Below are 27,906 nucleotides of genomic sequence, written 5' to 3' on the forward strand. Positions count from 1 at the left end.
CCGGAGCTCCTGCCTCTGCCGCGTTGGGAAGGAATTACTTCCTATCCGACCCGTTCGTTATTTCAGATGGGCCTCAGCGTAACTCAACGAAACGCCTGTTTCGGCGAGGAGCTCAATACAGACGGGAGCGAGGGGAAGGGAGCCGCCCCGCTCCTTACCTTTCCTCACCGCCGCGGGCAGCGCCTGGGCCGCCCGCCGACGGCCACCGGCTCTCCTCACGGCCGCGGGCGGGAAGCGGGCGCTGCGGCAGACGTCACCGCGGCGGGGCGGCGGGGATTGGCGGAGAGCGGGCGGAGGGGGCTCCGCCCCGCCCCTCCCCTGCCGGCCCCGCCCGCCCGCCGGCCCCGCGCAGGCGCGCTGGCACGCAGGCCGAGGCACGCGCGCACGGGAGCCCCGGCCGTCCCTCCCCCGCCCGGCCCCGCCGCCGCCGCCGCGCCCCGTCCTGCCCCCGCCGCGGGACACGCCGAGGGACACCGAGCAGGCCCCGGGGGGGACGTGCCCCGGCCCCGCGCACCCAGACTTTCCCCCTAGGTGAGCGATCGGGATCGGGGGTAGGCCCCGCCGCGGCCGTGGGGGGGGCGGCCGTTTAACGGTCGCGAGGCTGAGGGGAGCGGCCCCGCGGCCCGGCTTCGCCCTTCGCCGCCCGCCTCGCCTCAGGGCGGCCGGGCCCGGCGGTTGGCTGCCGGCCCGTCTTCTTGCCCGGTGTGGCGCGGGGGCGGCGGGGCGAGGCAGGCGGAGGGCGGGGGGGCTTTTGTTCGCCGTCACCTTGGCGGCGAGCCGGCCGCCGGCCATCGCCCGCTCTCCCGCCTCGCCCCGGGCGGCGCGGGGGAGGGGAGCCTGGGGACGCCCCGGGCCCTGCGGCGCTCGGCCTGCCTCCCGCCGTGCCTCCCGGGGGCCTCCCGAGGTGTCTGGCCTCGGCCTGTGCGGGATGGCGCCGCCGCCGCGCTCGCACTGCGGGAGCAGCCGTGGCTCCTCGTCCGCCGCCCGGCCGGCCCTCCTCTGCCCTCCCGGGCCGGGACTGCGGCGGTAGCGCCGGCTGCAGCATCTCTCCCGGCTCTGCGGACCTCGCTTCTCCCCCATCGCGACCCGAGCTTCGCCGTTTTCGCACGTAATATGGCTGAAGTTGCTGCCAGCACCTTTTATTCTGCAGATCTGGATGCCTCGAGTAGATCCTTGAGCTCGTCGCATTTGTCATGTGAGCTGGGCTCGGTGTGTTCTCGGCTTTTGCTCCCCGTCACCTCGCAGGGCTAAAGTAGAGGTCATTGCCGCTCCAGTGTGGGTGCACAGGAGCATCCCCACAGCAAGGCTTTTAAATCCCTTGGTTAGTTGGGTGACCCTGGATCTTGAGCTGTGTGCCAAGCACCGCTACATGAAAGGACTAACGTGGTAGAGAATATGAGATTATTGTTTGATTTAACAATAATAACCCGAAGGACTTAGTCAGTCATGTAGGTTTTGTTACTGTGCCCTTCCATGTGGGTTTGGCAATTCCCAAACCCTCTACATCTTTTAGGCATTTCAAGTTCAGGGTGCAAGCTCTGCTTGGGTTCTGCTCTGCTACAGAAACAAGTGTAAAGGTACCCACAGTGCTTTTGATCTATTGGGGAATAGGGTAAGTTATTTTTTTCCTTGCTCAGTTCTTGTACAGGTAGACCACTTATATACGCAAACTGTATGTTGATCTGTCATGGGATGCAGGAGTATGAGGGGCACGATATCCTCTCTTAGTAAGCATTTATTTTTTGCATGGAGCACACTCTGCTTTCTCAAGTATCTCAGGGTTTTTTTCATTTCTCTTATGGACACTTCTACTGGGGAGTAGTAGCAGAATAAAGGTAGTGACCAATTTACAAGAAATGGTGCTGTCCTGCTACATGAAGGCCCTTTATGTGAGGTCATATGGAGCAAGCACTGCTGTGTATACCCACCTTCCTGCAAGCAGTATAGCGGTATTGTCGTGACTCTGACTGAGTATAGGGTTTGTCAGCTTGCATCTGAGCAGAGAAGGTGGTGTTACTGACAAACCAGTATTGCTTTAGCTTCTGGAGTTAATTTATCATTAACGAGGCGTTCTGTGTTCATTGTGATTGTAAGTATGCCCATAGGGCCATACCTGCCCTAGGAAAGCCTTTTAATTCTTACGGATTCCGTCTTGTTGGGGACTCTGGTAGGTTGGGTGAAAGAGACAAATCTTTGTTTGCCATTTGAAATGTTCTTGTAATGTTCTGATCGGCAGATGTGGGCTTGCTGCGTGGAATTATGATCTGTATCATATGATTTTTCTATTAGCAGAATAAAACGTTTTTTTGTGATAGCTAATTTAAAGTGTAGAGAAGATAGAATGAGCTGACCATCCAGTCTACTTATCCGCTGCGGTCCTTACAAATAAAGTGTTTTCCGTTATGGAGTGTAGGTTTCAAATCGTACATCTACTCTCACACTTAAATAGCATTTTACAGTGCTGAAAATTTGCTGAGGAAACACAGTATCTTAATGCACGGTGTTGAATTTGAGTCTTCCTTCTTACTGTAGCAGTTGTGACACTGGATGTCATTTCTTTTGAGAGTATTTGACAAATGAAGAACTGCGTTGCAACTCAAGGAACATGTGAAAAGATTAATATGCCATACTAATAGGTATATCTGATGAGATACCAGAAGAAAGGCGCTGAACTTGGCATTGGGTGGTGACAGGGAGAGAGAGGTGCAGTGGCTTCCCTGGAAGGGGTGGTGCCATGGGCTGCAGTTGCTATTGTTATTGCTATTTGGGTGAGCTCTTCTGGGTGGTGCAGCTTAACTGCCCAGAAGATGGTCTCCTATGGTAGTCAGGCACCTAAAATACAGGGTGCTATTAAGCTCCTCTCAAAAAAAAAAAAAAAAAAAAAGGAAAAAGAAATAACAACAAAAAATCCAACCCAGCCCTGCAGGACAGCTTGATTTGAAAGAACTGCATGCTGTGCCTTGGGGATCGGCCAGTTCAGACAGTAGCGGATTAGATAAAGGAGATCATAAAGTAAAGGGATTCTGGTAGATTATACAGGTTTGCTGGCTCTTAGTGCAGATGGAGGATGATCTGAGTGCTTGCCTCGCAGAGCATGACGGAGCGAAGGTGGTTTCAGTACTGAACTGGGTTGTTTGGGACTTTCGATTGCTCTTTCAGCACGTTTTCATTTTAGTCGATGCTTATTTTACTTTACGATGGAGTACCCGCCAACCTGTGCAGGGCTGTATTACAGATGCCCTGCCTTGCGCCAGCTGGACTGCCAGTTGCCGTTCGTTTTTTTAGCTTTATTCAAGGTGTGGCTGCTCACACAATGTGTTGCAGTAGTGGGATCTCAGTCACGCTTGTGGATCACGGTAGCAGGCACACACTTTAAGGCATCATTTGTTTGTCTACAGTAGGAAGCACAGTTTAAAAGGGGTAATCTGGATTTAGGAGAAACTCCAAGATGGTGAAAGCTGCTCACCCCTTCCCTTCTGTTTTCCCTTGGCTCCCGTGGTGTGGGAAGCAGCACGGTGTCCCTCATGGCTTTGCTTTGTGTGCTTACTGTGTGGGGAACATCTTTCTGATTCGCGAGAGCGTTTTGACGAATTTTATTTTTGGTTTAAGCGGCGTATTCAAATCTGATCAGCAACTTGCACAGGAGTTGCAGACTTGAGGATTTAAGAACAAGCCAGGCTGTTGCAGATCTACGTAAAAATATAGTTCGTGTACCTTTAGTCATGAATGAATTGTTCTGTAGACAAATTGTTCAGAGGAGGAAATTTACTTGCCAATAAAACAAAATATTTTACTTGCATATAGTTTTTTAGTAAAACAAACGGTGAGGCCTGCATCTCCCTCCCAAAGCTTAAAAGTTTGTCTTGATGGAGATTACCTTCAAATTCAGGTGATACTTTCTTGATGTCCCTTCAGAACTCGGTTCAGCTTTTTATCTTTTAATTTTTTTTTTAAGTGGAACTGGTGAAGCATCCAGGCAGCGTCGCTGTTGTTGGTCTGTCTTGAATCAGGATGGAGGGGTCTTGGAACTACCACTTTGGGCGCAACCAAAGGCTTTGTGCCTTATTCTCTGGGTGCCTAGGTTTGAGCACGTACACCAGCATTCTATAGCTCTGTCGTCGCCTCAGGTGACTTAATGCCTTGCCACAGATTACTAGTCACACTTCTTTTTTCTACAGGATTAGGGAAATAATAATGAGAAAACTTACATATATTTTAGGAAAAAAAGTCTTCTCTAATGTGAGAGCTGCTTATCGAGCAAGACGCGTGCTGGTGAACGTTTTGACTACTCAATGCATAGTGGCCTTCAGTACTTCAGAAACAAATTGCCCTCCTCTGCAAATTGATTGCTGATAGTTTGGTGGCTTGGTTTGGTTTTTTTCTTTCAGTTGAAGAAGTGACAGGGGCAGTTTAATAAGTAAAGTTTTATGTCTAAAGATGATTACGGGCTGAATGAATCTGTATGCTATTAATTCAGTGTGGACTTGAGAGATTATGTAGCAGTTGTTCCCAAGTACTTCAGCACAATTGTCCTAATGTGCGCTGTATCTCATCCTTTTAGCCTTTAGCAGTTTCATCTTATTCCAAAGGCTAACTTCTTGCTTTGTTTGTCGCGGTGAGCATTTGTTATCCTGGGCCATTGAAAGATGTTTTTGCAGAGCTAAGCAAGGTCTGTAATAATCTTGTTCCTGAATCTAACAGAATGTTGCTGGGAAAGTTAAATGAATGTTACTGTATTTCAGCACTTCCCTGCAATTGTACTTGGTGTTGCTCTTGAGAGGAAAATGTCCTTTCTGCATTTGTTCATTTGCTTATCTTTTCATGAAAATAACAATTTCTTTCTGTGCTAACTCTCCTATTGTTTTTGTTTTCTTGAAAGAAGTGGACGTGGAAATAACTCAAGACAGGAACTTGGTTGTTCGAGGTAACGGTGACACGCTTATCCAGTCCTGCCTGTAGGGTTAAGTTGGTGTTAAGTTGTTACGAACTTGAGTCATGCTAATTGAAGTTGCAAGAAGTATTGCACTGGCGCCTGCACGTGTTCCTTCAGTTCTGCAGTCTGGTCGCTCGGGTGGGTGCCTCTGGGTCCCTTACCTCTGAGCCTTGTCTGGGGAAGAAAGGCATTCCATGTTTCATTGGGTCCTCCAGCTTGGCAAGTCTATTAGGAAATATATCTCGTGGCTGCCGATTCTCTTTCGTTCAAGAATGCACTGCAAATCCAGTGTGCCTTCCTGGCAGCACAGGAATCAGAGGTGCTGAACAGGGTGCAAATGAAATCTCGTCAATGAATCGTTACGTCAGCTTGATGTAGGCAGGATTACCTGCGGACAGGCAACAGTTGCATGGGTGCGCACGTTACGCTGTCAGTGTAGCTTTTCTCAGTGAGCGTGATGGAGGGGGCTTCTTTAACAGTAGAGTTGCACCATAAAGAAACTAGCAGATAAATTTATTTGATTTCCGGTGTTTACTGTCTCAGCTTCAGTATTTTGTTTCTGGCTACTATGTACTCGAGTGCCTCCAGCAATAAGTTCTCATTAAGACACTTTTTCAGTGACTGCTCAGGCTGATCTAAGACTATGTCTCATTTTATTCAAGTGAGAAGAGTGCTCAGATTCTCCTTTCTTAGCTGTTATTTCTTGACTCTTGAGTATGTACCGATGAAAACTGGAAAAACAGCTTTTATAGAGTATGTGTATCTATTAGTGCTTCCATTAGTGCTTGGTAAAACGTGGAGATGCCGTTCTAAGCTTGGACTATTTAAATTGTTGATGCCCGTGCCTTGGGTTTTGGCTTGTATTTCACTGGTGCCTTTACCTCCGAACCCCTTGGGCCTCCTAAGACTCGGGTCCTTGACTTTAAGGAGGTGCTATACTAATTGGGACACTTGGAGATTTTAATCTTTTTAAAACCTGGTTTCATGGCACCCATGTTGAGAGCAAGGAGTACCTGCATTTTTATTTTACTGCCTTTTAATGACTTGGAAACCTGAACAGTTCATTAAGCTTCTGCTACCCCTATTGAGATCTCTGAAGAGATAACGAAAGGAAATAATACTGAGACAGGTGAAGAATTGTGCTGAGACATCCTGTAAAATACTGTGATTCTGTGGTGTAAATCAATAGTGCTGTCACTTGAAATATGGCCAGAGGTGGATGATACTCATCTCTCTGAGCATTTAAACCAACTTCTGTTTCAAGTCGTTAGGGAAGAATTGGCTGCATGTGATGATTACGTGCTTGCCTTTGTCAGATTTTTCTGAAAGGTTTCATCGGCCTTTCCCGAAATAGCGCAGTTTCCAATGAAGAAAAGATCTAGTGTGATACAGATCTCATGTAGTGTAATGACTTGTCACAGATTATGATGTTTTGTACCCAGAGGCATTTTCAGTGTTCCTTGTGGTATGCCAGCAATTTGTTAACATACGTACTTTGCTTATTGCCATATTCATAAGAGTTTGTGCTGGCTATGATGTGCTTTGTAATAGTTTCTTTAAAAAAAATATATGTGATGGAGGTCCATCCTTGTGTATCTCACAAGTGCTGCGGTGAAGATCGTATCACCAGTTTTGTGTTCATCATCTGCCTGTGGGACAGGGGAGAAGAAAAAGAAGAGTCTCACCTGTAGAAACTGAGGTCCTTGTTCCTTTAAGGTTGGTTTCTAAGTAAAATTCCCACGTTTGTCCCATTGCGGTAGTATGAGTCATGTTAGGAAGATCCCCAGATTGCTCAGATTTTGTTTCTTGGAAGGTTCCCACTTTGAACATGCACAGGGCTCAAGCCTCTGATGTCCCTTAGTGTTCTTGACATTTGGGTTTGGGTCTGATTATCAAAATGGCTTCCCATGAGACACAACTAATACTGTGTTTGAGCCTTGGAAGGTTACAATAAAAATTTTGGGTAATCCTAAAATAAGTTTTCTGATTTCTTATGTCCAAGTTCAAAACCCGTATTTTGGGCTCTGCCTGCAGCCTTCCCTACACTTTTGTTTTTTGAGAGAGAAAGTAGATTAAGCTTTCTTTAGAGAACTGGAGGGAATCTCCTGGCTGCAAGCACTGGTATTGATGAAGTGAGTTCGGCTTCCTTCAGCTACCTGATGGGAGGGTGTGGGTCCACACTTCTCCGTGGTGCACCATGACAAAATGACAGCCGACAGCCACAAATTGCAAATGGAAGTTCTGTTTACATGTTACCAAATCACGTTATTCGGAACTTGTTTTAATGAGCAATGTGCTAGAAACTGGTCGTGCTTTGCGCGTGGGGTTGAACCAGGTGACCCCCAGAAGTCCTTCCCAACCTAAATTATTCTATGACAAATGTAAAATGCAATTAGCTTGGACGAGTAGTACCTGAGGCTTTGCTCATCTCCGAGGCATAAAGGTTTCCCATCCCAGTCTTCAGGGAATGTGAATCCAGCCTACATAATAGCTTCAGAATATCGGTGCTACCATCTTCGTGTTGCAGATGTGACAGTAGCCTTTAGAAGCAGATGTGCTTTGGGATAAAGGAATGGTACTGGTGGGCTTAAGAAAGTGTATTCCTGTTTGGTTTGCACTGCTGTTGAACATGGGGTTTTAATTGTTCATCAATATCCTTCTATGATAAGGTGACCCACTTAGTGGATGAGGGAAAAGCTGTGGATGTTATCTACTTGGATTTTTGCAAAGCTTTTGACACCGTTTCCCACAGCATTCTCCTGGAGAAACTGGCTGCTCATGGCCTGGACAGGTGTACTCTTCGCTGGGTAAAAAACTGGCTGGATGGCCGTGCCCAGAGAGTGGTGGTAAATGGAGTTAAATCCAGTTGGTGTCCAGTCACAAGTGGTGTCCCCCAGGGTTCGGTGCTGGGGCCGGTTCTCTTTAATATCTTTATCAATGATCTGGATGAAGGGATCGAATGCACCCTCAGTAAGTTCGCAGATGACACTAAACTGGGCGGGCGTGTTGATCTGCTTGAGGGTAGGTTGGCTCTGCAGAGGGATCTGGACAGGCTGGACCGATGGGCTGTGACCAATGGTATGAGGTTCAACAAGGCCAAGTGCCGGGTCCTGCACTTGGGTCACAACAACCCCATGCAGTGCTACAGGATTGGGGCAGAATGGCTTGAAAGCAGCTCGACAGAAAAGGACTTGGGAGTGTTGGTTGACAGCCGGCTGAATATGAGCCAGCAGTGTGCCCAGGTGGCCAAGAAGGCCAACAGCATCCTGGCCTGTATCAGGAATAGTGTGGTGAGCCGGACTAGGGAAGTGATCATCCCCCTGTACTCGGCACTGGTGAGGCCCCACCTCGAGTACTGCGTTCAGTTTTGGGCCCCTCGCTACAAGAGGGACATTGAGGTGTTGGAGCGTGTCCAGAGAAGGGCTACAAAGCTGGTGAGGGGTCTGGAGGACAAACCTTATGAGGAACGACTGAGGGAGCTGGGGTTGTTTAGCCTGGAGAAGAGGAGGCTGAGGGGAGACCTTATCACCCTCTACAACTACCTGAAAGGAGGTTGTAGAGAGATGGGGGCTGACCTCTTCTCCCTGGTGACAAGTGATAGGACGAGGGGAAACGGGTTCAAGTTACGTCAGGGGAGGTTTAGATTAGATATTAGGAGACATTTTTTCACTGAAAGGGTTATTAAACATTGGAATAGGCTGCCCAGGGAGGTGGTGGATTCACCATCTCTGGAGGTGTTTAAAAAAAGGGTAGATGGGGCACTGAGGGACAGGGTTTAGAAGTGGCTCTTGTCAGGGTAGGCTAAAGGTTGGACTCGATGATCTTAAAGGTCCCTTCCAACCTCAACAATTCTATGATTCTATTCTATGATTCTATCAGCTGATTGCCAAAGGGTTAAATAAATGGTGCTAGGTGTTTTTAAGAGGGTGTTTGTTTGTTTGTTTGGGTTTTTTTAATTTAATTTTATTTTAAAAGCACCTGTTCTGCAAAGAACTTTGTCGTCAGTGTTCCCTCTTTGTCAAAGTAACGCACAAATCGGCTGAAATCTTGTTATTTACTCAAAGGAAATGGTGTCCTGAATTCGTGGAGTAGTTCTGTGTGAATGAAGTTCCTGTTTGCATAATCGTTTCAATTCTAATATCCTTATGCTCATCCTTTTATGTGAAAGTTGTGTTATAGGGCTGATACAGTTGCGACAGGGCTGTCTTCACACTAACGTGAATATTTTTAATTACAGCATCTGACACTGAGTACCAAAGAAATGGTGATGGAGAAGCCAAGTCCCCTGCTCGTAGGGCGGGAGTTCGTGCGACAGTACTACACTCTGCTAAATAAAGCTCCTGACTTCTTGCACAGGTAACGCTTTCGTGCACAAAGTGACTTATGTTGTTGAACAAAAGTTTGTATTGTTCATTATAGATCAGATGAACGTTAATTTCTGAGTGTGGGAGGAAATGGACCTGGCTAACTTTTGGGCTCCTGGAAAACTATTTCATATTACTGAAAACTCCTTAGGCTCTAGAACCAAATCTGATCATCTGGATGTATGACAAGTCATCAAGGTATTTGCTGTGTGAAACAGTGAGCTGTGTCTCAGCTGATAAAAAGGTAATGAGGGCGTATTTCAGAAATACTTTTCTAAAAAGACAGAAAAGGAAAGGAAAGAAAATGGCAGAGGAAGAACTAGTATTTAGTGCCTAAGACAAGCGTGCTAATTAATTCAGGATGCCGTGTTTTATATTGCCCCTGAGTTGTTGTCCAGGTTATGGTTGGAGATTTAAATATAAGTGTCACAGTGTGGACAAGGTAGGTGGAAAATACAGTACGTTCTTTTTCACCTGTGTCCACTATTTAAATGGTACTCTGAATGTGTTTCTTCCCTCTTTTTTTTTCCCCTTTTTTTTTTTTCCCTTTTTCTGGTTTTGATTGACTACATACGGCTTGTCACTTAAGATTTTGCATTTCCACATTTGGACTTAGAGCAGCATGGATTTGGAATAAATAAAGGTGAAAGTAGCTTTGCCAGTATATGAAAAGGAAAAAAGCAATCAGTGCTTGGGCTGCTCTTGTCTCGGAACTTGACATAAGGTTGATGGTGAAAAATGGGACCGTTTGATTGAGCACAAGTTAGAGCTTTCAGGTGGCTTACTTGAGAATTCAGTCTTTTGAATAATGCCGCTTTTCATCTATAGTTTTGAGGTAGGGAAAATGAATGGTATCATTTTTACTTAAATCACTGGTGCGCTGTGGAACCATGTTGTTTTCTGCATCTAAATCTATTTTTAAGGTGTCTAAGCAGTGTATTCCAGGCCTTCCTAACCTATGTTTAGTAATCTAACAAAAGTTGAAAGCAGCATTTTTAGCAATCGCAGATTTTTCTCTCGCTCCCAAAACTTAAACAAATGAGTCAGATGAGATCAACTGGACAAGTATGTCCATGTGATGTGACAGCTCTCTCTGACCCAAGAACCGCGTTCCTTGTGTACACTCATGCCTGGGTGTTTTCCACGGGTGGCCTGGGAAAGGACCTCTTGCCTTGGAGTCAGCTTCGGAAGCCCCTCTTGGGCATGTCCGGCAGCAGTCAGCATCTTGTCGACATCCATAACTATCCATTGCCTGTAAAGGTCAGGCAGCTCTAATTCTTTTCAGAGACTTTAAAGGGTGTGACTATAGCAGTTTTTCAAGGCACCGTTTATATTGTGAGCAAGTGGTGAAATGGAAATCCTGATATCAGAACAGCAGGGTCATTTTTGAATGATAGAAAAGCCCAAGTTAGTAAGACAAGTGTCCCGTGAAGTGTGCTGTCACTTTGCTCTGAAATCCAGAAATTGTTTGCATAAATAAAGAGACAGAGAAGAGTTTATAAGGGATGATCAGGCCATGCTTCGTACCAAAGACAGAGGGAGAATTGGATCGGTTCTACAGTGAGATTGCCTTTTCCTTTTGTAACATTTATTTTCAATGGCAGCTAAATTGTATATTGGGGTAAATCACCCATGCCTCAAACTTGGTGTTGAAAATAGTCTTCAATTTTGCTCATAAGATCGTTTACCTGTAATGATAGTGACTGTAACCTTGGCAGGATTTGGAGGGGGTGTGTGTGTTTTGATTTAAGAAGCAAAATACCGTTGGTATGTTTTTCCTCCCTAACTGCTTCAGTCAGAGGAGAGCCGCCAGCTGTTCCAGGTTTTCCATCGTATGGCAACATTACTTCCATTGGATCAATATTAACACACGCTAGGGGAGCATTACGGAGCTGGTGGTCTACATATGGGATGTAGACTGATGCTTCCTGGTAGGGGTGATAGGAAATTGGCAGAAGTATACATGTGAGGAAAAATGGTGTCTGTGGAGAGATTTAGCCTGTTGAAGACAACTTTGGTGCTTTAGAGGACCTCCTCTAAGAGGTCCTCTTAGATTTTACTCCCACCCCTCTAAATCTCAAGCTTTACTAGAACAACTCTGAAATCCAGCTTTCCAAATTATGCTGTATGCCTGGTACGTTGCGTGAGAATGGGGAATTGTCCATAGATCTTGAATTTCTGTTTGTGCTGAAATTCCTGATGCATTGAGCTCTGCTACTTCTAGTCAAAATACTTGTTGTATTTTGTTCTGTTTTTTCACGGCTCTGACCTTCACATCTTTTCATTTGCAGGTTTTATGGAAGGAATTCTTCTTACGTCCACGGAGGACTGGATGCCAGTGGGAAACCACAAGAAGCAGTGTACGGTCAAGCTGTGCGTATCAAAATTGGTTCTGTAGTCCTCATTAATATTCAGAACTTACTGTATAAATCAGTCTTTTTCTTTAACAATTACTTTGACTTTCTTACCTGGTAAATAATGTATTGCCATGCTGCGTCCTGTTCAGAGGCAGGTAGGAATTCGTTGGCTTCAGTTTTTTTATTTGATTGTTGCTGCTTTTACTGGGAGTTGTGTTTGGTACATCGGCTTTGCATCTGAACTGCAAAAAATGTATTTAGGATGGGAAACAAAATCCAGAGGACCTGATAGATTTGCCCTATTGATGTATCTTATTTCAGTTAGAAGTGGTTCCTTGTGAAGGGGACTTTGATCTTTGCAAGTTATGTGGAATTCTGTATCTTAACAAATTCTTCTGTGAGTGGAGTTTCCTGAAGTCAAGATAACTTTTGAAGAAGTGAAGTGAGTCCAGGAAACACAAGTTTTCGCTTCGGTGGTAGCTCTTTATCAGAATTGTGTCTGTCACCTTCAGAGGCATCTGTTCATGTGGTAGCCGCATCTTTGAGCAATGTGGCGTTTAGCCCAGGGCAGGTTTGGTTTTTTCCCCTTTCACCAGCAGATCCTGGTTTGGCAGCACAAAAATCTTGGCAGTGCAGATGTCACCCACTCCTGTGACATTTGGGTACTTTGTGGATGAGTAGGGGGTTGGGGTTTTTTGTTTGAGGGGGGAGACAGATTTGTGTTTTTTAAACACGAGGTAAATCCTGTCCCTCTCGCAGGCCCTTCAAAAAAAAGAAAGTCTTAAAATAGGTCATACGTTGTAATACAGCTGGAAAAATTGGACAGCAAGTTGTACGCTATTTGACTACTCTGAGAAGTACTTGAATCCTGGGGGAAAACTTCAGAGTGAAAGTTAGATGAGCTCAGGTAGACCGTTCTCGGTGAAAGACACTTCTTCATTCCTGTATTTAGCTTTTGAGCTTCAGGAGTGTCCTTTTTTTTGTGTTAGTTCGGACTCGGTTATTTAAAAGGTGTGAAGCTCTGTACAAAATGCAATGTAGCTAAAATGTAACTCTCTATTTCTAGGAGATACACAAGAAAGTGATGTCATTACAGTTCAGTGAATGCCACACCAAGATCCGTCACGTGGATGCTCATGCTACGCTGAGTGACGGGGTGGTTGTGCAAGTAATGGGAGAGCTGTCAAACAATGGGCAGCCGATGAGGAAGTTCATGCAGACTTTTGTGCTTGCTCCAGAAGTAAGTATATGTAAGATTGTGTTTAGCTTCAAATAATGATGATGGAAACCTGACCTGTAGCTACAAGTTGTCGTACTGGGGCAAAAGGTACGATCGGGCTTTTAGAGCTGCGCCTGGGGGCTATCATTAATTATGTCGCAGTATGTGAGTGCAGAGAAACGAGTGTGTTGGACCCATCCTGAGCTGTTTTATGTTCTTAGACTTGAAGTATTGCAGCAGTAATCCAAAGCAAATTGGAGCTTGCATTTGGGAGCTGCCATTAGCACAAATAAATAAATAAATACAGTGTTGAGCTCTGCAGATCGAGTCTCTAGTGTAGTTCTGCGCTTTCTTCAAGTCTGCTGGCAAGTGTGAGTATGGTGTGATGCTGTGCAAGTTACTGCTCAGGTTTAGCTCTTAGGGAGAGCAGAGTTGTGTAAGGGTAAAGGGCGTCTTGTGTCCTTTCTACTTCTTTCCCCCACTTCATCACAAACTATTGTGAGGTTGATTAACGTTTTAGAGTCTTGTTGAATTTCTTTGTTGTTTCCGTATGCCGTGCTATAAGCATACGGTCACCTTGTGAAAGTTCATTCTATTTTTTAATGTAAAGTTTTTGTAATGGGGAAAATTCAAAGTCCTTGATGAAACTGAGGGACTTTATGTTTAGTTAGCACCTTTGATCACCATGACTTAGCAAAATTGGGGGGTTTTCTGCTCGAAACTTCCTTCTTCAGTTGAGCAGAAGGTACCGTTCAGTTGTTTGCTTAGGGAAGAGGTACCCCTTGGAAAATGGCTCTAATTAAATAGTCCTATTGCAAAATGTTGGTGTGTACCCCAAAGCTTATATCTCTGATCCATCCTTGTTGTTGACTGCTAATATATCGTATATGCAAAAAAATGCATGTTGCTCTTTTACAGGGTTCTGTTCCAAACAAGTTCTACGTCCATAACGATATCTTCAGATATGAAGATGAAGTATTTGGGGATTCGGAAGGAGAACTGGATGAAGGTGAGAAGAACTGTCTTGTTCCTCTAGCATGTATGCAGAGCTTTCAGAAGTGTCTAGAGGGGATGGAAGGACGCGAAGTATATTGCATTCTTGGGAAGCATAGTAATTTGGGAGAGGCTGAGGCAGGGAGCATAGGTTATGTCGCTGGAGCTATCTGCTGGTCCAAAACATTCTGTAAAATTAAGATCGTATAGTGGTACCTTACTCCTTGAAGGGCTGAGCTAGAGCTGGCTCAGGGGGGGTGAGGCTTGGCAGAGGATGGAAATAATGAGCAGTAGTACTTTCGCTGCCACTGTTTTCAGTAGGTAGACCCGATTTCTCTGATCAGTCAAATTTATAGGTAAAGTGATTTGGAGAAAAAAATGTAATTGGCTTCTCAAATATGACATATAGTTCATTTTGACATCATCATCATCACATTCAGTAATTCATTTCTGTTCAGGGGCTGAACTTGACCTGGGTGGGTTTTTTTCCTCTATTCACGGAGGCAAAGCAAATCAGAGTACAGCCAGAACAAACATGTACATGTGTTCACTGGATGATGTCTGGAATTTTTTCATCTCAGTTCTGTGGAACAAAGCATCTCAGGCAATCTTCCTTGCGTTTGCAGTTAATCTTCTTAGTTTTAGACACTGAGATTTATGAGCTAATAATGCAGTCTTTTACTGCCTCCATATGAAAAGCATCTGCTGCTTTAAAAGTCCCTTGAACCCTCTTCCCAGAACTTTCTAGCAGGAATATGTCTCTAGTTTCTCCCTTTTGTGAAAATAGTAAGAATTATTTTACATGTGGCTTGTGTACACTTGCAGAGATGTTTAAGGAAGTTTTTCTTTTTGTGTCAGAGTCTGAGGAAGAGGTGGAAGAGGAGCAGGAGGAAAGACAACCGTCACCTGAACCTGTGCAAGAGAATGCGAGCAGTACTTACTATGAAAACCATCCTGTAACGTAAGAAGTCCATTTTATTATATGAAGTTGCTTTTTTAATAAAAAAGGCAGAATTCATTTGGCTTTGAATTCTGGACATGATTTAGCAGGTAGTTTAGGAAAATGCACTTAACTTAATGTGAATCTGTGTTATGTTAATGTCGTATTATTTTGAAACATTGCTTCTTGAAGGGAGAGAGAAAGTGGGGGATGTTCTTACGTTTGTTATTGTCGCTTCTGGTTTCAAACGTGAGGTGAAAAGGTAGCAACCATGTTTATGCACACACTTCATGGAGTGAAGAACCTCAGATCCCTTATATTTTGAACACACAGAGTAGAGAAGTAGTTGCATGTGATTTTCAGTAAACGAGACTCACGACTCCTTTGGTAAGGAACTTGTATGCCATTTTTGTAAGCAAGCTGCGGGTTTCATGCCAAAGTCATCTTCGTTTGTATGTATAGCTTAATCTTTCATTGGTCTCTTACTGTGCTTCTGTTCTGTTAGGAGCAGCAGGTCTTGAGTTTAGCACCTATTCCTTAAAGGGTTTATATGCGTGTGATTTTCAGATTCTCTGCAGAGAATTGTAAAACTTGTCTTTGCTTCAGCAGGAGTAAAATCTGGCTTTGTATGCAACTTAGGAGTACAGCTTAACTTCTCACTGTATTTTATATATAGGTACCATATGGTAGCAACTGGAAACAGAAGGATCTTTTTAATACCAGCCATTACCGTAGCGTAGCTTATAAAACGTCATAAAATAGAAAGCAATTGATAAGCTGCATAGAATGTGTTTGATTATTGTAGCAATGGGATAGAGGAGGCACTAGAAGAATCACCTCACGAACCTGAGCCGGAACTGGAATCTGAAACAAAAACCGAGGAGCTGAAAGCCGAAGTAGAAGAAAAGACCCTTGAGGAGCTGGAAGAGAAGTCTCCATCCCCACCTCCTGTAGAACCTGTTTCACTACCACAGGAACCACCAAAGGTTAGTTAAAAGTCCTATCTGTGCTTCTAGGTGCAGACGGTAAACCTGAAGATTCAGTTTTGAACTTAGCCTTTTTGAGTGACCAGACTGGTACCTCTTTTCAGTGTTACGGTGTAGGAACAGCTAGACTTGAATCTTGAACTTGTAAAACCGCAAAGTTTCACTAAAAAAAGAAAGAATGTTGTTTTTAAGTGCTGCTCGAGTCACCTATCATAAGTTCAATGCTCTGCTTGTAAAGTGTGTGTGTGTGGTTTTATGCATGTGTAAACCTTTTTAAATGTGGAGTTTAAGTATTTTAAGAAAACACGTCAAACTACCACCAACAAAAATCTCATACAATGGGAACCACTGCTCTTCCTTGAAAAAAACCATAATGCATTGACACCTGCGAAATTGCTGGCAGCATAGGTCCAAAATCAATGTGGGGGCATTGACCGTCTCCCTTAGAGGCAGGATGCCTAATAAAAAACCACTGTGCACACCGTGCGTCATCTGGTATGGTTGCACTTAGGAAGTTTCAAGGAGATGGGAGGAACCGGTGAAAGCTGGAGAGAGGTCGTTTTCTAGCTCCGGTGTGTCTCCCGTATTATTTTTTTTTCAGTCCTTTTTCTCTTTTCCGTTTTTACTTCTAACTTCTGGCATCCACTTTCTTTCTTTGTGCAGAAGACACTCCACACTACAGTGTTTTCAGTCCTAGGTTTGGTTACATCATGGAAAGCAGTGATCTGGGGATGCTGAGGGCGCTGGGCTCGCTCAGGTGGCGATAGTGGGCACAGTACACACTTGCTCTACGCCGCTGGAGTCCACAGACGGCTAGGACTGCAAATCCTTCTGTATCTTCGTTGTAATGCTTGCACAGCAATTATTTAATAGTCAGATAAGAACCAAAAGTGTATTTTCAGCAGACGAGTTTCCCTGTAGGAATGTCAGTGGTTTGCCATGATTAGTAGCCTAGGTTTGTTGCATTTCCTGCAGGCTTTCTCTTGGGCTTCAGTGACCAGTAAAAACCTGCCTCCTAGTGGTACTGTTTCTTCCTCTGGAATTCCACCCCATGTTAAAGCACCAGTCTCACAGGTAACCCATCTGTGAACGCCTTGGATTGTCTCATTACTTCTGCAAACTGCTTCAGTTTTTTAAATTAACAGATCAATTTGTTTGACTTCGATTGCACAAATTAATTATGTCTTAAATGTTAATGCGCTCACCTTCTTGTTGCAAGCAAAGGCACGTACACGTAGCAGGTGTAACTTTGGGTGATGGTGACGTTAAAATGTGTTCATGTGGAAACAGCAAATCACTACTGAAATTTTTTTGACTTATCTTAATGGGATATGGTTTGGTTTACAAGGGGAAAAAAAAAAACAACAAACAAACAAAAAAGCAACTCCCCACAAAATGGTAGTTTTCTAAAGTGTGTTTGGAAAGGGGTATGTCATTAGCAGAAGTGCCCCAGCAGTAAAAAGTGATAGCACCGCTTCTGAGAACGTGCAAGATTGCCTTGAAAGGCTAATATCTACAGAAATATGCTGGATTTCATTTTTCATTTATAATTAACTTGTCACAGAACCCTGTACCAACTTATGACTGTGTGAGGAATGGAAGGATTCACATTTCCTTGCCGGGACAATGCTGTCTTCCCATTCCTAGGTTGACTGGGTGAGGAGGGGAAGGAGGAAAGGAAGTTTGACCGGGTGATAGCTCACATCCTGCACATGCCAAACTGGTGTGAGACAGTCTGAGACGCAATTCCACAGCCTCGGTCTATACAAAACCCCTCAAAATGGAAAATGTGTGCTTTAACCTCTTCTACTGACACTGTGTGGTGCTATATGTCATCGTAGCTCATGTCGAACCTTTTTAAAAGACCGCAGTTCTCAGTAGAGCTGCTGGGTTATTGCAGCTGTTGTTTTCGCACTGATTTCTTCTGCATTTTTTACTGACAGAGAGGAACCTGTCTAGGATTGCCCTTCAGCCAAATGCATGTTAAAAAAGAAAACAGAAAAAAAAATTAACAAAAAACCAGCACCTTGTATGGTGTTGCTTCTGGTCTGACAGGGCTGTCCTGGAAATCAGCTAATGGCTATGTAATGAGTTGGGAAGGCTGTCTGTCTTCATCAGCTTCAACAGGACTTTGAGCACTTAGGTGGTATTTCAGCAGGAAAAACGGTGTTTCTTCTAGTACAGAATAGATTTTTCTTATGCAGAACCAACCTTGGTTTTGATTTATTTGCAGTAGAGCGGGTGGATTTTTGTAATATGACTCCAAAAATAATTCAGAATTATCTGTACAAGAGAGCAGAATATAGCTTATAGATGTCCCCTTAAACTCTTTTGTGTTGCCTCTGCAGCTTGTCACACTTTCTGCCTTTTAGATTACTTTTGCTGTGACTTCATGTTTAAGTAATTCTGCGTGGAAGTTTGTGAACAATGCCGGAGTGGCAAGAATTCAGAGCCCAGCTCTTCTGGCGACAGAATTAGTTCTTAGCTCCTTTTCTTGCACACTTTTCAGACCTGGTATACAGAAAGCTGGAACAAAAGGCACCTGAATGATTTCTACAAGGGGTTACAGATCGGTAGCAGCTTTTTCGTGTTCTCTCGGACCCATTAATGCTAGATACTGTGCACGTAAAGAGGACAGTAGATTGCAGTAGCGGGTGTGCGGCTCCTTTGGGATGTCGATCTCCCCAGCACCAGTGATGTTACAAAGCAGCTGTTCACTGCCCTTCTCATCCCTTTCTCTGCATCACTCCAGTTCTCCCCCCATCTTTTCTCCAGTTAAAAATACAGCCTCTGTAGTATTATCTCAGAGCCCCTCAAAGGACTGCACATGTACTGTTTGGGATATAAGCCAGTTTTAGCTCCTGTTTATTTACAGCTACGGAGTTAAACAGGTCAGCATTTCTTCCTCCTCTTCTTCTTGTGGGCAATGGGAAATCAGCCTGCCTGCACTGATAAATCGAGCCTTCTCTTTGTAGGATTTTCAGATATTCTGACCTTCGGTTTGCATTAACACGTCAGCTGTCGCAGGGGTGCCGGAGGGGCAGAGGCAGGCAGGGTGCTCCCTGGGTCTTGTCTTCTGGCTCAGAAGTGGTGAGTTCAGGGAGAGAGGGATCTCTTTATAGACACTGCATTCTCTCACCACCACAAATCTGTTCGGACTCTGGATAGACTCCTCTGTAATCTACAGCACCTTTGTGGAAGTGATTGATGAGTGCCTTCAGTAAGTTGTGTGGTCCGCCTTGACCTCAGAGACAGTGTGGTAGCTATCTGAGGCATGCATCTAACCTAGCTACTGGAGCTATGGTGAGGTGATGTGGGATTTTTTTCTTTTGTTTCATGTGAAGTGTGGTTTCTTCTTTGTTTGCATGGCTAGTTGGTTCTTTGCATGCATGCGTTTAGATTTTGGCAGGCATCTCGCTCTAGAGAAACTGTTAAGCCTTGTACAATTTCAAAAATGGGATTGTACCAGCCTTTGGAGCCACCTCTTCTCTTGCACTCTCTGTCCCTTCCTCCTCTGTTTCAGGGGGGTATTCAGTTCCAAGGCTGGTGAGTAGAGGCTGACTTGCGGCTAGTTTTGCTGTCATTGCCAGTAGCATTGCCGTAGCAGAGAGAGGTCCCTTTCCCTCCCCATGTGAGTACCTGAAGAGAAGAGACAGTGTCACCTTTTCCTTAATTGTTCTCACAGCTCCCTTAGGCTGAAGCTTGTGGCATACTTGGCTCCTGGGCTGAGGGCTCTTTTAGTCCTTGTCTGTTGAAATCCTTTTTCTGTGCCTTTCAGTCCACTTTGTGTGCTCTCTGTGAAATGAGAGTTGCAATTAGCTGCTCCTTGGGCTGTAAATGGCAGCCCTTAATAGGCATCTTGTGATGCTGCTGATAATTGCAGTGTTTTGGGGAGCACAATTTGCGCAAGTGCTTTCCTCTTCGGGCAGCCCAGGGAGCACTGAGGCAGTCTTCTCTGTAAAAAGGGATGGGACTGATTAGAAAGCAACTAATGAGATCAGCTGTTTGTTGTTTGGGCAGACAGAGAGTATTTGTGCGATAGATGAGAAGTTCAGTGAGATACAAAGCAAGCGGGTAAAAGTTACATGTTATTCAGGATTTAGTAGAACGACACCAGTGACAGCAAGTCTTTGCTAGGGTTGATGGAAGGACTGAGTGTTTAAGCCTGACAGCCATAAGTACCTAAAAAATGGGGGTCTGAATGTATTGAGTTTGGCTTTTGAGGGCTAGTTTATACTGCAGTAAAGATGTACAAGTAAACGTGGCAAGGGGGCTCCAGTGACCCGTGAGGAGAGAGAATGAAAAGAGATTTAACAGGAAGGCTGACTTTCTAGCTTATTCTTGGAATTGAAAAAATGGTCCTAGAAATGTTGGAAGGACAAGCTAACGCCTAGCTGGGTAGAGCACGAGAGATAGGAGGCTTGAAACATTTATTTGGTGCGTACTATTTGTACGTTTCATGTAAAATACAGTCTTTCTATCCCTGTGAGCTACTCTGTGGGTGGAACCGTCAGTTTTCTTGAGTCCTCAAAGGAAAATAAGGGAGATGTTCAACATAAACTACTTCTCCGGGCCTATAACCGTTGTCCGTGTGTTTAATCTTCCTCAGAAGCTGGTGTTCTTCTTTACGCTCCTAAGGATAATTTTGTTTTTCTAAGATAAGAACCCAGCACAGTGGCAGCTGCTGGACTGTAGTACAGAAAATGGAATGTAAAAAATGTTGGAAATAGCTTCAGTAACCAACAGGCTGCGTAGAAATATTTTTTTATTGTTCTGTCTCTTTTTCTCAAATTATCTTAAAAAGCATTTTTTGCTTGCAAAAACTGGAATAGGTGTTCTAGTTCCTGAGAATATGAAGGGTGTGCTTTGAGCATCACGGTCTTGACACCAAGAAAGCTGAAGAACTATCTTCAGCAGGTAGTCTGCAGAAATTGTCATTTCAGGCACCTTTATTGTATCAGAAATACTTACTACACTTCTGAGGGCTTTTGTTTTGTTCTCCGCTCCTTTTGTTCTAAGATAGTTTCCTTATAGTTGTTCTGCACTCGAGGAAAAGAATCCCTCAGGAGCTCAGACAGAAAATGTGATTTGTCCATCTCTTCGTGTTCGTCTTGGGGTACCTCCTTGTCCGTGAAGTTTGAGCTTGGCGTGAGGAAGCTTTATTTATCTATGTGGGGTTTTTAATCAGGTTGAGGGATTCTTGAGTAACGGTGCGTTGGAGTCTCGATGCCTGGTCAAACACGGAAAATTCACCTGAGCCATGTTTTGGGGGGACGCTCTGATTGAGGGATGTTTGCTTTGCACCTTTTAGCAGAGATAACTGAACACTGCAGTCCTGGATTGGTACAGAGGAATTTATAGAGGTGAAAAAAACGTATTCCCAAACACGTTGACGTGGATGTCTAACTTCTGGAGTTCATTTTGTGCATGCCACTTATCTATGTCTTGTGTTGTGGGGCTTTTTTGTTTTGGTGAGTTTTGGGGTTTGGGGTTTTTTTTTTGGTTTTGTTTTTGTTTTCTTACTGGGCCAGTGTTTAATAATGTATGTTCTCCTCCTGTTTTAGCCAAGAGTTGAAACTAAACCTGAAGCTCAGTCTCAGCCTCCTCGTGTACGTGAACAGCGTCCCAGGGAAAGACCAGGTTTTCCACCCCGCGGGCCTCGACCAGGTAACGTGGGTCATTGGCTTGTGTGTCTGCTTGGGACTAGCTAACGAGAGGTGTCTCCTTGACGGGCCTTGTCTGTTCCTGTGTTGTATTTGGCTGACGATGAACTGTCTGTTCCTGCTGCCTTCAACAAGAAATGGGGGAATATGATTTGGAGTCCAAGCTGGTGAGGAGTTGTTGCAAAGATCAGGCATTATTTCCAAGCATCTGTTTTGTTGAAATGTTTTTTAATAGTCAGGCCGCTCGCCTTTATGCTTGAGTACTTTTCACGTGGCTTGATGCAGTTCTGAAAAGCTGGTGTGGAAATCTGAATGTTTTTTTCCATGTCCTCTAGTTTTGCTGAACCTTGGAAGCGAGAGCTCATAAATACCTGTTGTTGCTCTTTGTTTTGGAAGAAAACCTTCCCAACGTGTCAGCCTCAGTCAGTTAATAGTTTTATACATATTTTTCCATCTTGTGTAATTGTCTAAAATACCATTCTCGGTTTGGCTGCCTCGTGTTTGTCGTAGTTTATGAGCCGCCAGCTCTCTGCCTTTTCTTACTCATACAGAGTATCCAGACCTGTAGGATGGTCCGGGTAGAAAACACGCGCGTTGCTCAGCAGTCGCCAGAAGAGGTGCTGGGAGGTGAAAGCCTCCTGAGTTGCATTCGTCAGTCCAGCCTGCTCGCTTGGCAAACCTCTGCGCAGCGCTGGGCAAAAGCCAGCTAATCAGGGGCCCCGAGTTACAGGATGTTGATCAGTCCGTCGTTTTCCCTAAGTGTGAAAATGTCACAAGTTGTAAGGGGAGGGGTGGTACTTGCGATTATCCTGAAGTGGGAGTGTAAAGCTGGCAGGAGCTGGCAGAGCGCTGCCTGCAGAAGCGGTTAGATCTCGGAACGTAAGCTGCTCCACCAGCTCTGGCTGAAGTTGGTTCTAGGGACAGTTTTCAGTAAGTGCGTACCAAACTGTGGCACAGGTTAGGCTTAAAAGTGCTTCTGGCTTTGATGGGTGCAAGTATATCTTCACTCAGGGACAACACTGAAACGGAAAGGATTTAAGGCACCGAGAAAGAACCGTGACGTCTGTTACCTGTTAACATTTTTTGGGGTTTTCAACGTGACATGTGCAGCAGGGAGCAAAAGCTGCAGCTCGTGTCTAAATGAGGTTGTGAATCTGCATTTCCACTACCCGTGGATGTAATACGAGTCGCAGAGAAAACACGTAACAGAGCTGATCTGGCCGTGGGGGTAGCAGAGGCGGGGGAAAAAGAGCTGAAATCTCAGTGACCAAATGGTAGAGCTTCAGCCCTACGGTGTTACTTTCAGAGGAGGTCAGCGAGCTTTTATCTGCTTAACGAAACCTTTCAAACGAGCTAGCAAGCTTGCCGAAAATGTCTGGTAGGGGAAGCTGGGGAGAGAAGGAGGTACGTACCTACGCTGTAATACTTCAGGCACAAAAGGGGTAACAGTGTGCTGCTGTCGCACTGCAAGGCAGGTGATGATTTAGTAGGGAGATACCAGGAAAGATTTTATTTGTCGTGTGCTAGGCATGCTTTGGTTGAGCTGGAGAGAATGTGAGGAACTCTCACTTGTATTTGGGACAGAAAGGCGTAAGATGAAAGCTAGAAGCGGTGATTGGCCAACACTTTTTAATCTGACTGCCAAAGTATACTGTTGTTGTGCTAAGAAACCGATGAAAAGGTGTCTTAAATCCAAATCTTTTTAAAAGTACATTTTAATAGGTAGTGAGCTCCTCTTCAGTATAACGATTTAAGATGTAACACAAACCTTTTAAACAAACTTGCCCAATATGCCAGATGTTTTAGTTCACATAGATTTATTTAACCTAAGCAGGGAAACCAGACAAAAATACTTTGCGGTCTTATCACAAAATTGTCAGGACTATGTGAAGAGGAAGATAGTATCCTCCCCACTGCGTCACCCGCTCAAGAGCTGAAGGTACCGGATTGTTTGAGTGAACGTGCTTGGTGCTGTTCGTAGATGTGTTCATCCCACTCCACACACACCTTCTAACCTCAGTGGCTCAACTTTCCTCTTTCTGTCGACGACAGGGCGAGGGGACATGGAACAGAATGAGTCGGATAATCGTCGAATAATTCGCTACCCAGACAGCCACCAGCTCTTTGTTGGGAACTTGCCGCATGATATCGATGAGAGCGAACTGAAAGAGTTCTTCATGAGTAAGTAGCAATTTCGGCTGCGGAGACTAAGAAGAAAAACTGTGTTGAAAAGTCACATAACATTCGCTTGGAACCGCACAGGGGAACTTCTACACGATGTAACACTACAGGTGTTGTCTGCAACAAGCGGAGGGGTGGTAGAACCGGCACTGTGGTTTTTGATAACGTGGCTTTTCCCTTGTGTTTCCCCAGGCTTCGGAAATGTGGTAGAACTTCGCATAAATACTAAAGGAGTGGGAGGAAAACTGCCTAATTTTGGTTTCGTGGTATTTGACGATTCTGAGCCAGTCCAGCGAATTTTAGTTGCAAAAGTAAGTATTGAATAGCCTCCAAAGGATGGATGGAATGCCTTAAAACCTAGTTTTCGTACACTTATTTTGTCAGGAGTGTTCTGTAGCTTACGAAAGCCGTGCCAGGGTTCCTCAGACCGCGTCATACCAAATGCATGTTTTTTTACCTCTGCACATAGACACCACATGGAGCTTAGCTCTTGCTTTTAGAGATCCTTTTAAGCTGAGCGTCAAGTCCGTAACCTTTTGAAGGGCATCGCCTGGATCTCTGAATTCCTGGGGCTGGGAAAAAGGAGCGAGGTTATTTGCGGATGTGACTTGAGGAATTTGAGAGGAGAAAGCAGCGGTTTTCATTTCTAGTATGTGGGAGTGAGACCTGGTAGAGCAGTTCTTCGGGAACTTTAGCCCTGAAGTGAAAAGGCTAAAGCCAGCAGTGAAGAGGCTAAAGACAACCCTGCCCTTACTTGAGAAACACATTTTAATTCCTTGCATGCCAAATGAATTTCCAAATGCTGTTCCATGTACCGTAAACCTCTAGGGCTAAGGTTGTGTGCCACAGGGTTGTGTTACCGGTCAATTTTTGTCTTCCGCGTGTAAGTGAAGGTAGGCCGAGGCATGCAGCGAGTGCAGTGTTTGCATATGCCTTGTATAAACAGACTTTGTGAAATGGTGACTAACGTGTGCCTTGAAAACTCTTCCCTATAAGCCTATTATGTTCCGGGGTGAGGTGCGCTTGAACGTAGAAGAGAAAAAAACAAGAGCCGCTCGTGAAAGAGAGACCCGAGGTGGAGGCGATGATCGTAGGGATATTCGTCGCAATGATAGAGGCCCTGGGGGTCCCCGTGGAATAGTGGGTGGTGGCATGATGCGAGACCGTGACGGAAGAGGACCCCCTCCGAGAGGTGGCATGGCACAGAAACTTGGCTCTGGACGAGGAACCGGGCAGATGGAAGGCCGTTTCACTGGACAACGTCGCTGAAATCTCCACTGCAGGCAGACAGTCTTGGCAGTGGTACATTATCCATCGTGTTTGCATTCTTGTTAATTTTTTTTTGGCTTTGGAATGTGACACAGCCCTTCTGATCATTTCTTTGATGTGAAAGCATCCTTTGGTTTCCAGTTTAAATTGAGGTGGACGTTCTTTCCCCAGTTTCACAACAGGAGTCACGCTGTTAATTTATAAATGTAGACTTGGAGAATTGAGGACTGAAAAAAAAAAAAAAAAAGAAAAGAAAAGAAAAAAAGACCGGTTAACTATCTGCAACAAAAGTGAACTAAAGGACATGCCCAATAGAATTCAGGTCCTTTCAGTCAAAAACCCTCTGCTGCACATTTTGTGTGAGTGTTACTGTTTCTGCCTATTACTGTTGGAAACACAAATAGTGCAATTTGTGCAATTGGAGAAGCTTGCCTTTTTTTTTTGTTCCTTCTTAGAACACTTGGCTCCAAACAAACTCGTGTTTACGCACTCATCAAAATGCACTAATGGGTACTCGGAACTCATTTATATTGACATCTGCAGGAGGCATCGGAGGAAAAAAACCCTTCATCCTCTTTTTCAGACAGAATAGCTTGTGAAACGATGCGGGCGTCTGATCTGCTTGCTGTGACCAACATATGTACACACACAAACCTTAATAAGACTACAAGTTTATTCCAGAAGGAATCCATTTAGCTGTAAACTAAACAGAACCCAGAGTTTCAAAGTCGTAGCCCTGAGTACGCAACAAGTTTGATAGTTCACGTCAGATTTTTCTATCTGCCCCTCTTTAGTACAGGGATGGCTGCTCAACACACTCCTCCTTCCCCTTTCCCCTTCGATACACATTGTACAGTGAAATTTGTCTTGACTGTATTTGAGTTCTCTGGTAATGTAATAAGCATGATGGTGCCTTCTATGAATACATCATTCCAGTCTCGCTGGTGATTTTGTACAGTATAGTGTATGAATTACTGTGCTGCAAAGCCGATCGGCTGCAAAGCATTTAAAGGAAATCATTGAGAAATTGTATTAAAAAAAAAATTGCAGTATCTTTCAATCAGTAAACGTTGCTAAAACGATCATCCACCTTGCTCTTCAATTAACAAGTTCGCCTGTTTTTTTTGCAGAGGGGGGGAAGGGAGGAAGAAGGCATCCAGCTAGTCTCCAGGTTGTCTCTTCTCTTTAATCAGTGTCAAAGCTAAAGGAAACGGAGTCGAAATCTCTCTTGGGCGTGAATTTCAGAAGTCAGCCCAGAACGGTGAACGCTTTTGGCCAGCTGGTAATCGGTAGAACTGAGCATCCTTTGTGAGGGTGAGCTTATCAAACGAGGATACTGCAATTTTCAGAGAACAAATCAGCAGCTCTTAAGTATTTGCATTTTCTAGTTGCGCTTTTTTAAAAACTCTTAACTCATTTTGCACATAAGTCTCAGCTGAAGTTGACCCTTACGTGGCTCCGGACTGAAGGATAGCAAGGAGACGGCCTCTTCTTCGGTTTGACGGGGGGTTTCCAGTGGAGAGGTCTGCTTCTGGGTGTCGTTGTGCAGCGCGTTCCCGTGCCTGCACCCGCAGCTCGGGCCGTCGGCCGGATGCTGGGGCCCGCGGCAGGCGCCCGGCGCCGAGGCCTCGGAGGAGAAGGGGAGGGTGTTTGTGTGCGTCTGTGTGAAAGTGTGACCACTTAACGCTGCTTCTCAGCATGGAAGACCTCAAACGCAGTAATGGCAATTTCAAGCAAGAGCAGACAGGGCGTCATAGCGATCTGTCTCAGGATCATGCAATCGTTTGCTGGTTTCGAGTCAGTTGGAAGATTTTGCACATATTTTTCCGATACGTTAGGCAAAGTGAAGTGGCGTCTGTCTGTTTTATCCCAGACTCGAGGTCTTCTGTGTTCGATGGTAAGTCTTGCACTATTTTCATAGACATTTTTTCCGGGGCACATTTCTTCCAGTTCCCATTTTCGTATTTCAGTTTTTCGTTGAAGGTCTTACATTTTCAGCTGTTACCTGGAAATCTGTAGTACTTGAACTGCTCACCACATACCACCACTTAGGTTTGAAGCCTTGGGGACAAATTGCTGTCAGCAGTTAGCAGTTTGTTTGCCACCAGTGTGTTTTGTGTAGCCTTTTTTTTTTTTTTTTTTTTTATTTCCTTTTGTAGTGCTGTGGTGTTTTGCTGCCACCTAATTCATTGGTGTGGCAGATGGCACTGGGAATAATCTCAACAAAAAAACGGAGTATTAAAAAGAGCTACTGAGCCGTTCTGCTTTCTGGCTTGCTTCTTGTTTAAGTGACATGAACAACCATTGGAACGTCATCCCGAGAAGTTTACGTGGTGATAGCTCGCCTGCTGTGCTGCGGACTCTTACGTGTTCTCGACCCTCTCGATAGTAAATGTACCTCTTAGAGCAAAGGAAGGGATTCACTGACCATTACTGTTAGTCGCTGATTTGTGGATGGTGGGAGTATTTTGTCATTACGGTTCTATTTCAACAAACTTGGCTGACCATCTTGGCTTTAGTAGGTATACCAGACAGTGGATTACCATCTTTATTGCTGTAACGTGTCAAGCATTATATGCTAGTAGATTCTAGTTTAATTGTTGCAGGTGGAAAGTATTTTTACTTTTAAGTTTCCATTCTGAATGTGTTTTGACTAAACATACCAATAAACTACTGATGTCTGCAGCATTTATCCATGTCCCTAATTCTCTTGAACGCAGGTCGCTGTAGAGCGCTCTTCATCCCTTGCTATACAGAAAATGCTTTTTTCAGAAAATTGTCGCTGGTTTGTCAGAAGGCGCTGGGAAGCCGTAGTAGCGCAGTGTCACGCGCTTTGGTTGAAGTGTTTGAGTAGTCGGTGAGCTCTGGTTTGTCGTGGCTGGATAAACTCCTTTCCTGGGACGTTGGCTGAAGAAGACACATGCTCGGAAGCCCTGCCAGTGCCACTGAGAAGCTGTGCCCGGTCCCCTCCTGGCTCGCAAGGGGTCCTGCCTGGGTCGCT

The 27,906-nt window shown here is 44.8% G+C and overlaps 1 protein-coding gene across 2 annotated transcripts; it reads left to right on the forward strand.

Annotated features, from left to right (window-relative positions):
* Positions 1–340: 340 nt before the first annotated feature.
* G3BP2 (G3BP stress granule assembly factor 2) lies at positions 341–27,593 on the forward strand. 2 transcript variants are annotated; one of them, XM_074588006.1, is made up of 12 exons: positions 349–531; positions 9,171–9,289; positions 11,589–11,670; positions 12,721–12,894; positions 13,792–13,882; positions 14,725–14,827; positions 15,612–15,792; positions 16,768–16,866; positions 21,357–21,459; positions 23,508–23,636; positions 23,829–23,947; positions 24,633–27,593. In XM_074588006.1, exons 2-12 carry the CDS (start codon positions 9,195–9,197, stop codon positions 24,903–24,905), a joined length of 1,449 nt encoding a protein of 482 aa, XP_074444107.1. In that variant the 5' UTR covers positions 349–531; positions 9,171–9,194; the 3' UTR covers positions 24,906–27,593. The 2 variants fall into 2 exon arrangements, with proteins under 2 accessions (XP_074444108.1, XP_074444107.1); XM_074588007.1 differs by lacking the exon at positions 16,768–16,866 and having other exon boundaries at positions 341–531.
* The last annotated feature ends 313 nt before the right edge of the window (positions 27,594–27,906 follow it).

Source organism: Larus michahellis, chromosome 5 (assembly GCF_964199755.1).
Source record: "Larus michahellis chromosome 5, bLarMic1.1, whole genome shotgun sequence".
NCBI lineage: Eukaryota > Metazoa > Chordata > Aves > Charadriiformes > Laridae > Larus > Larus michahellis.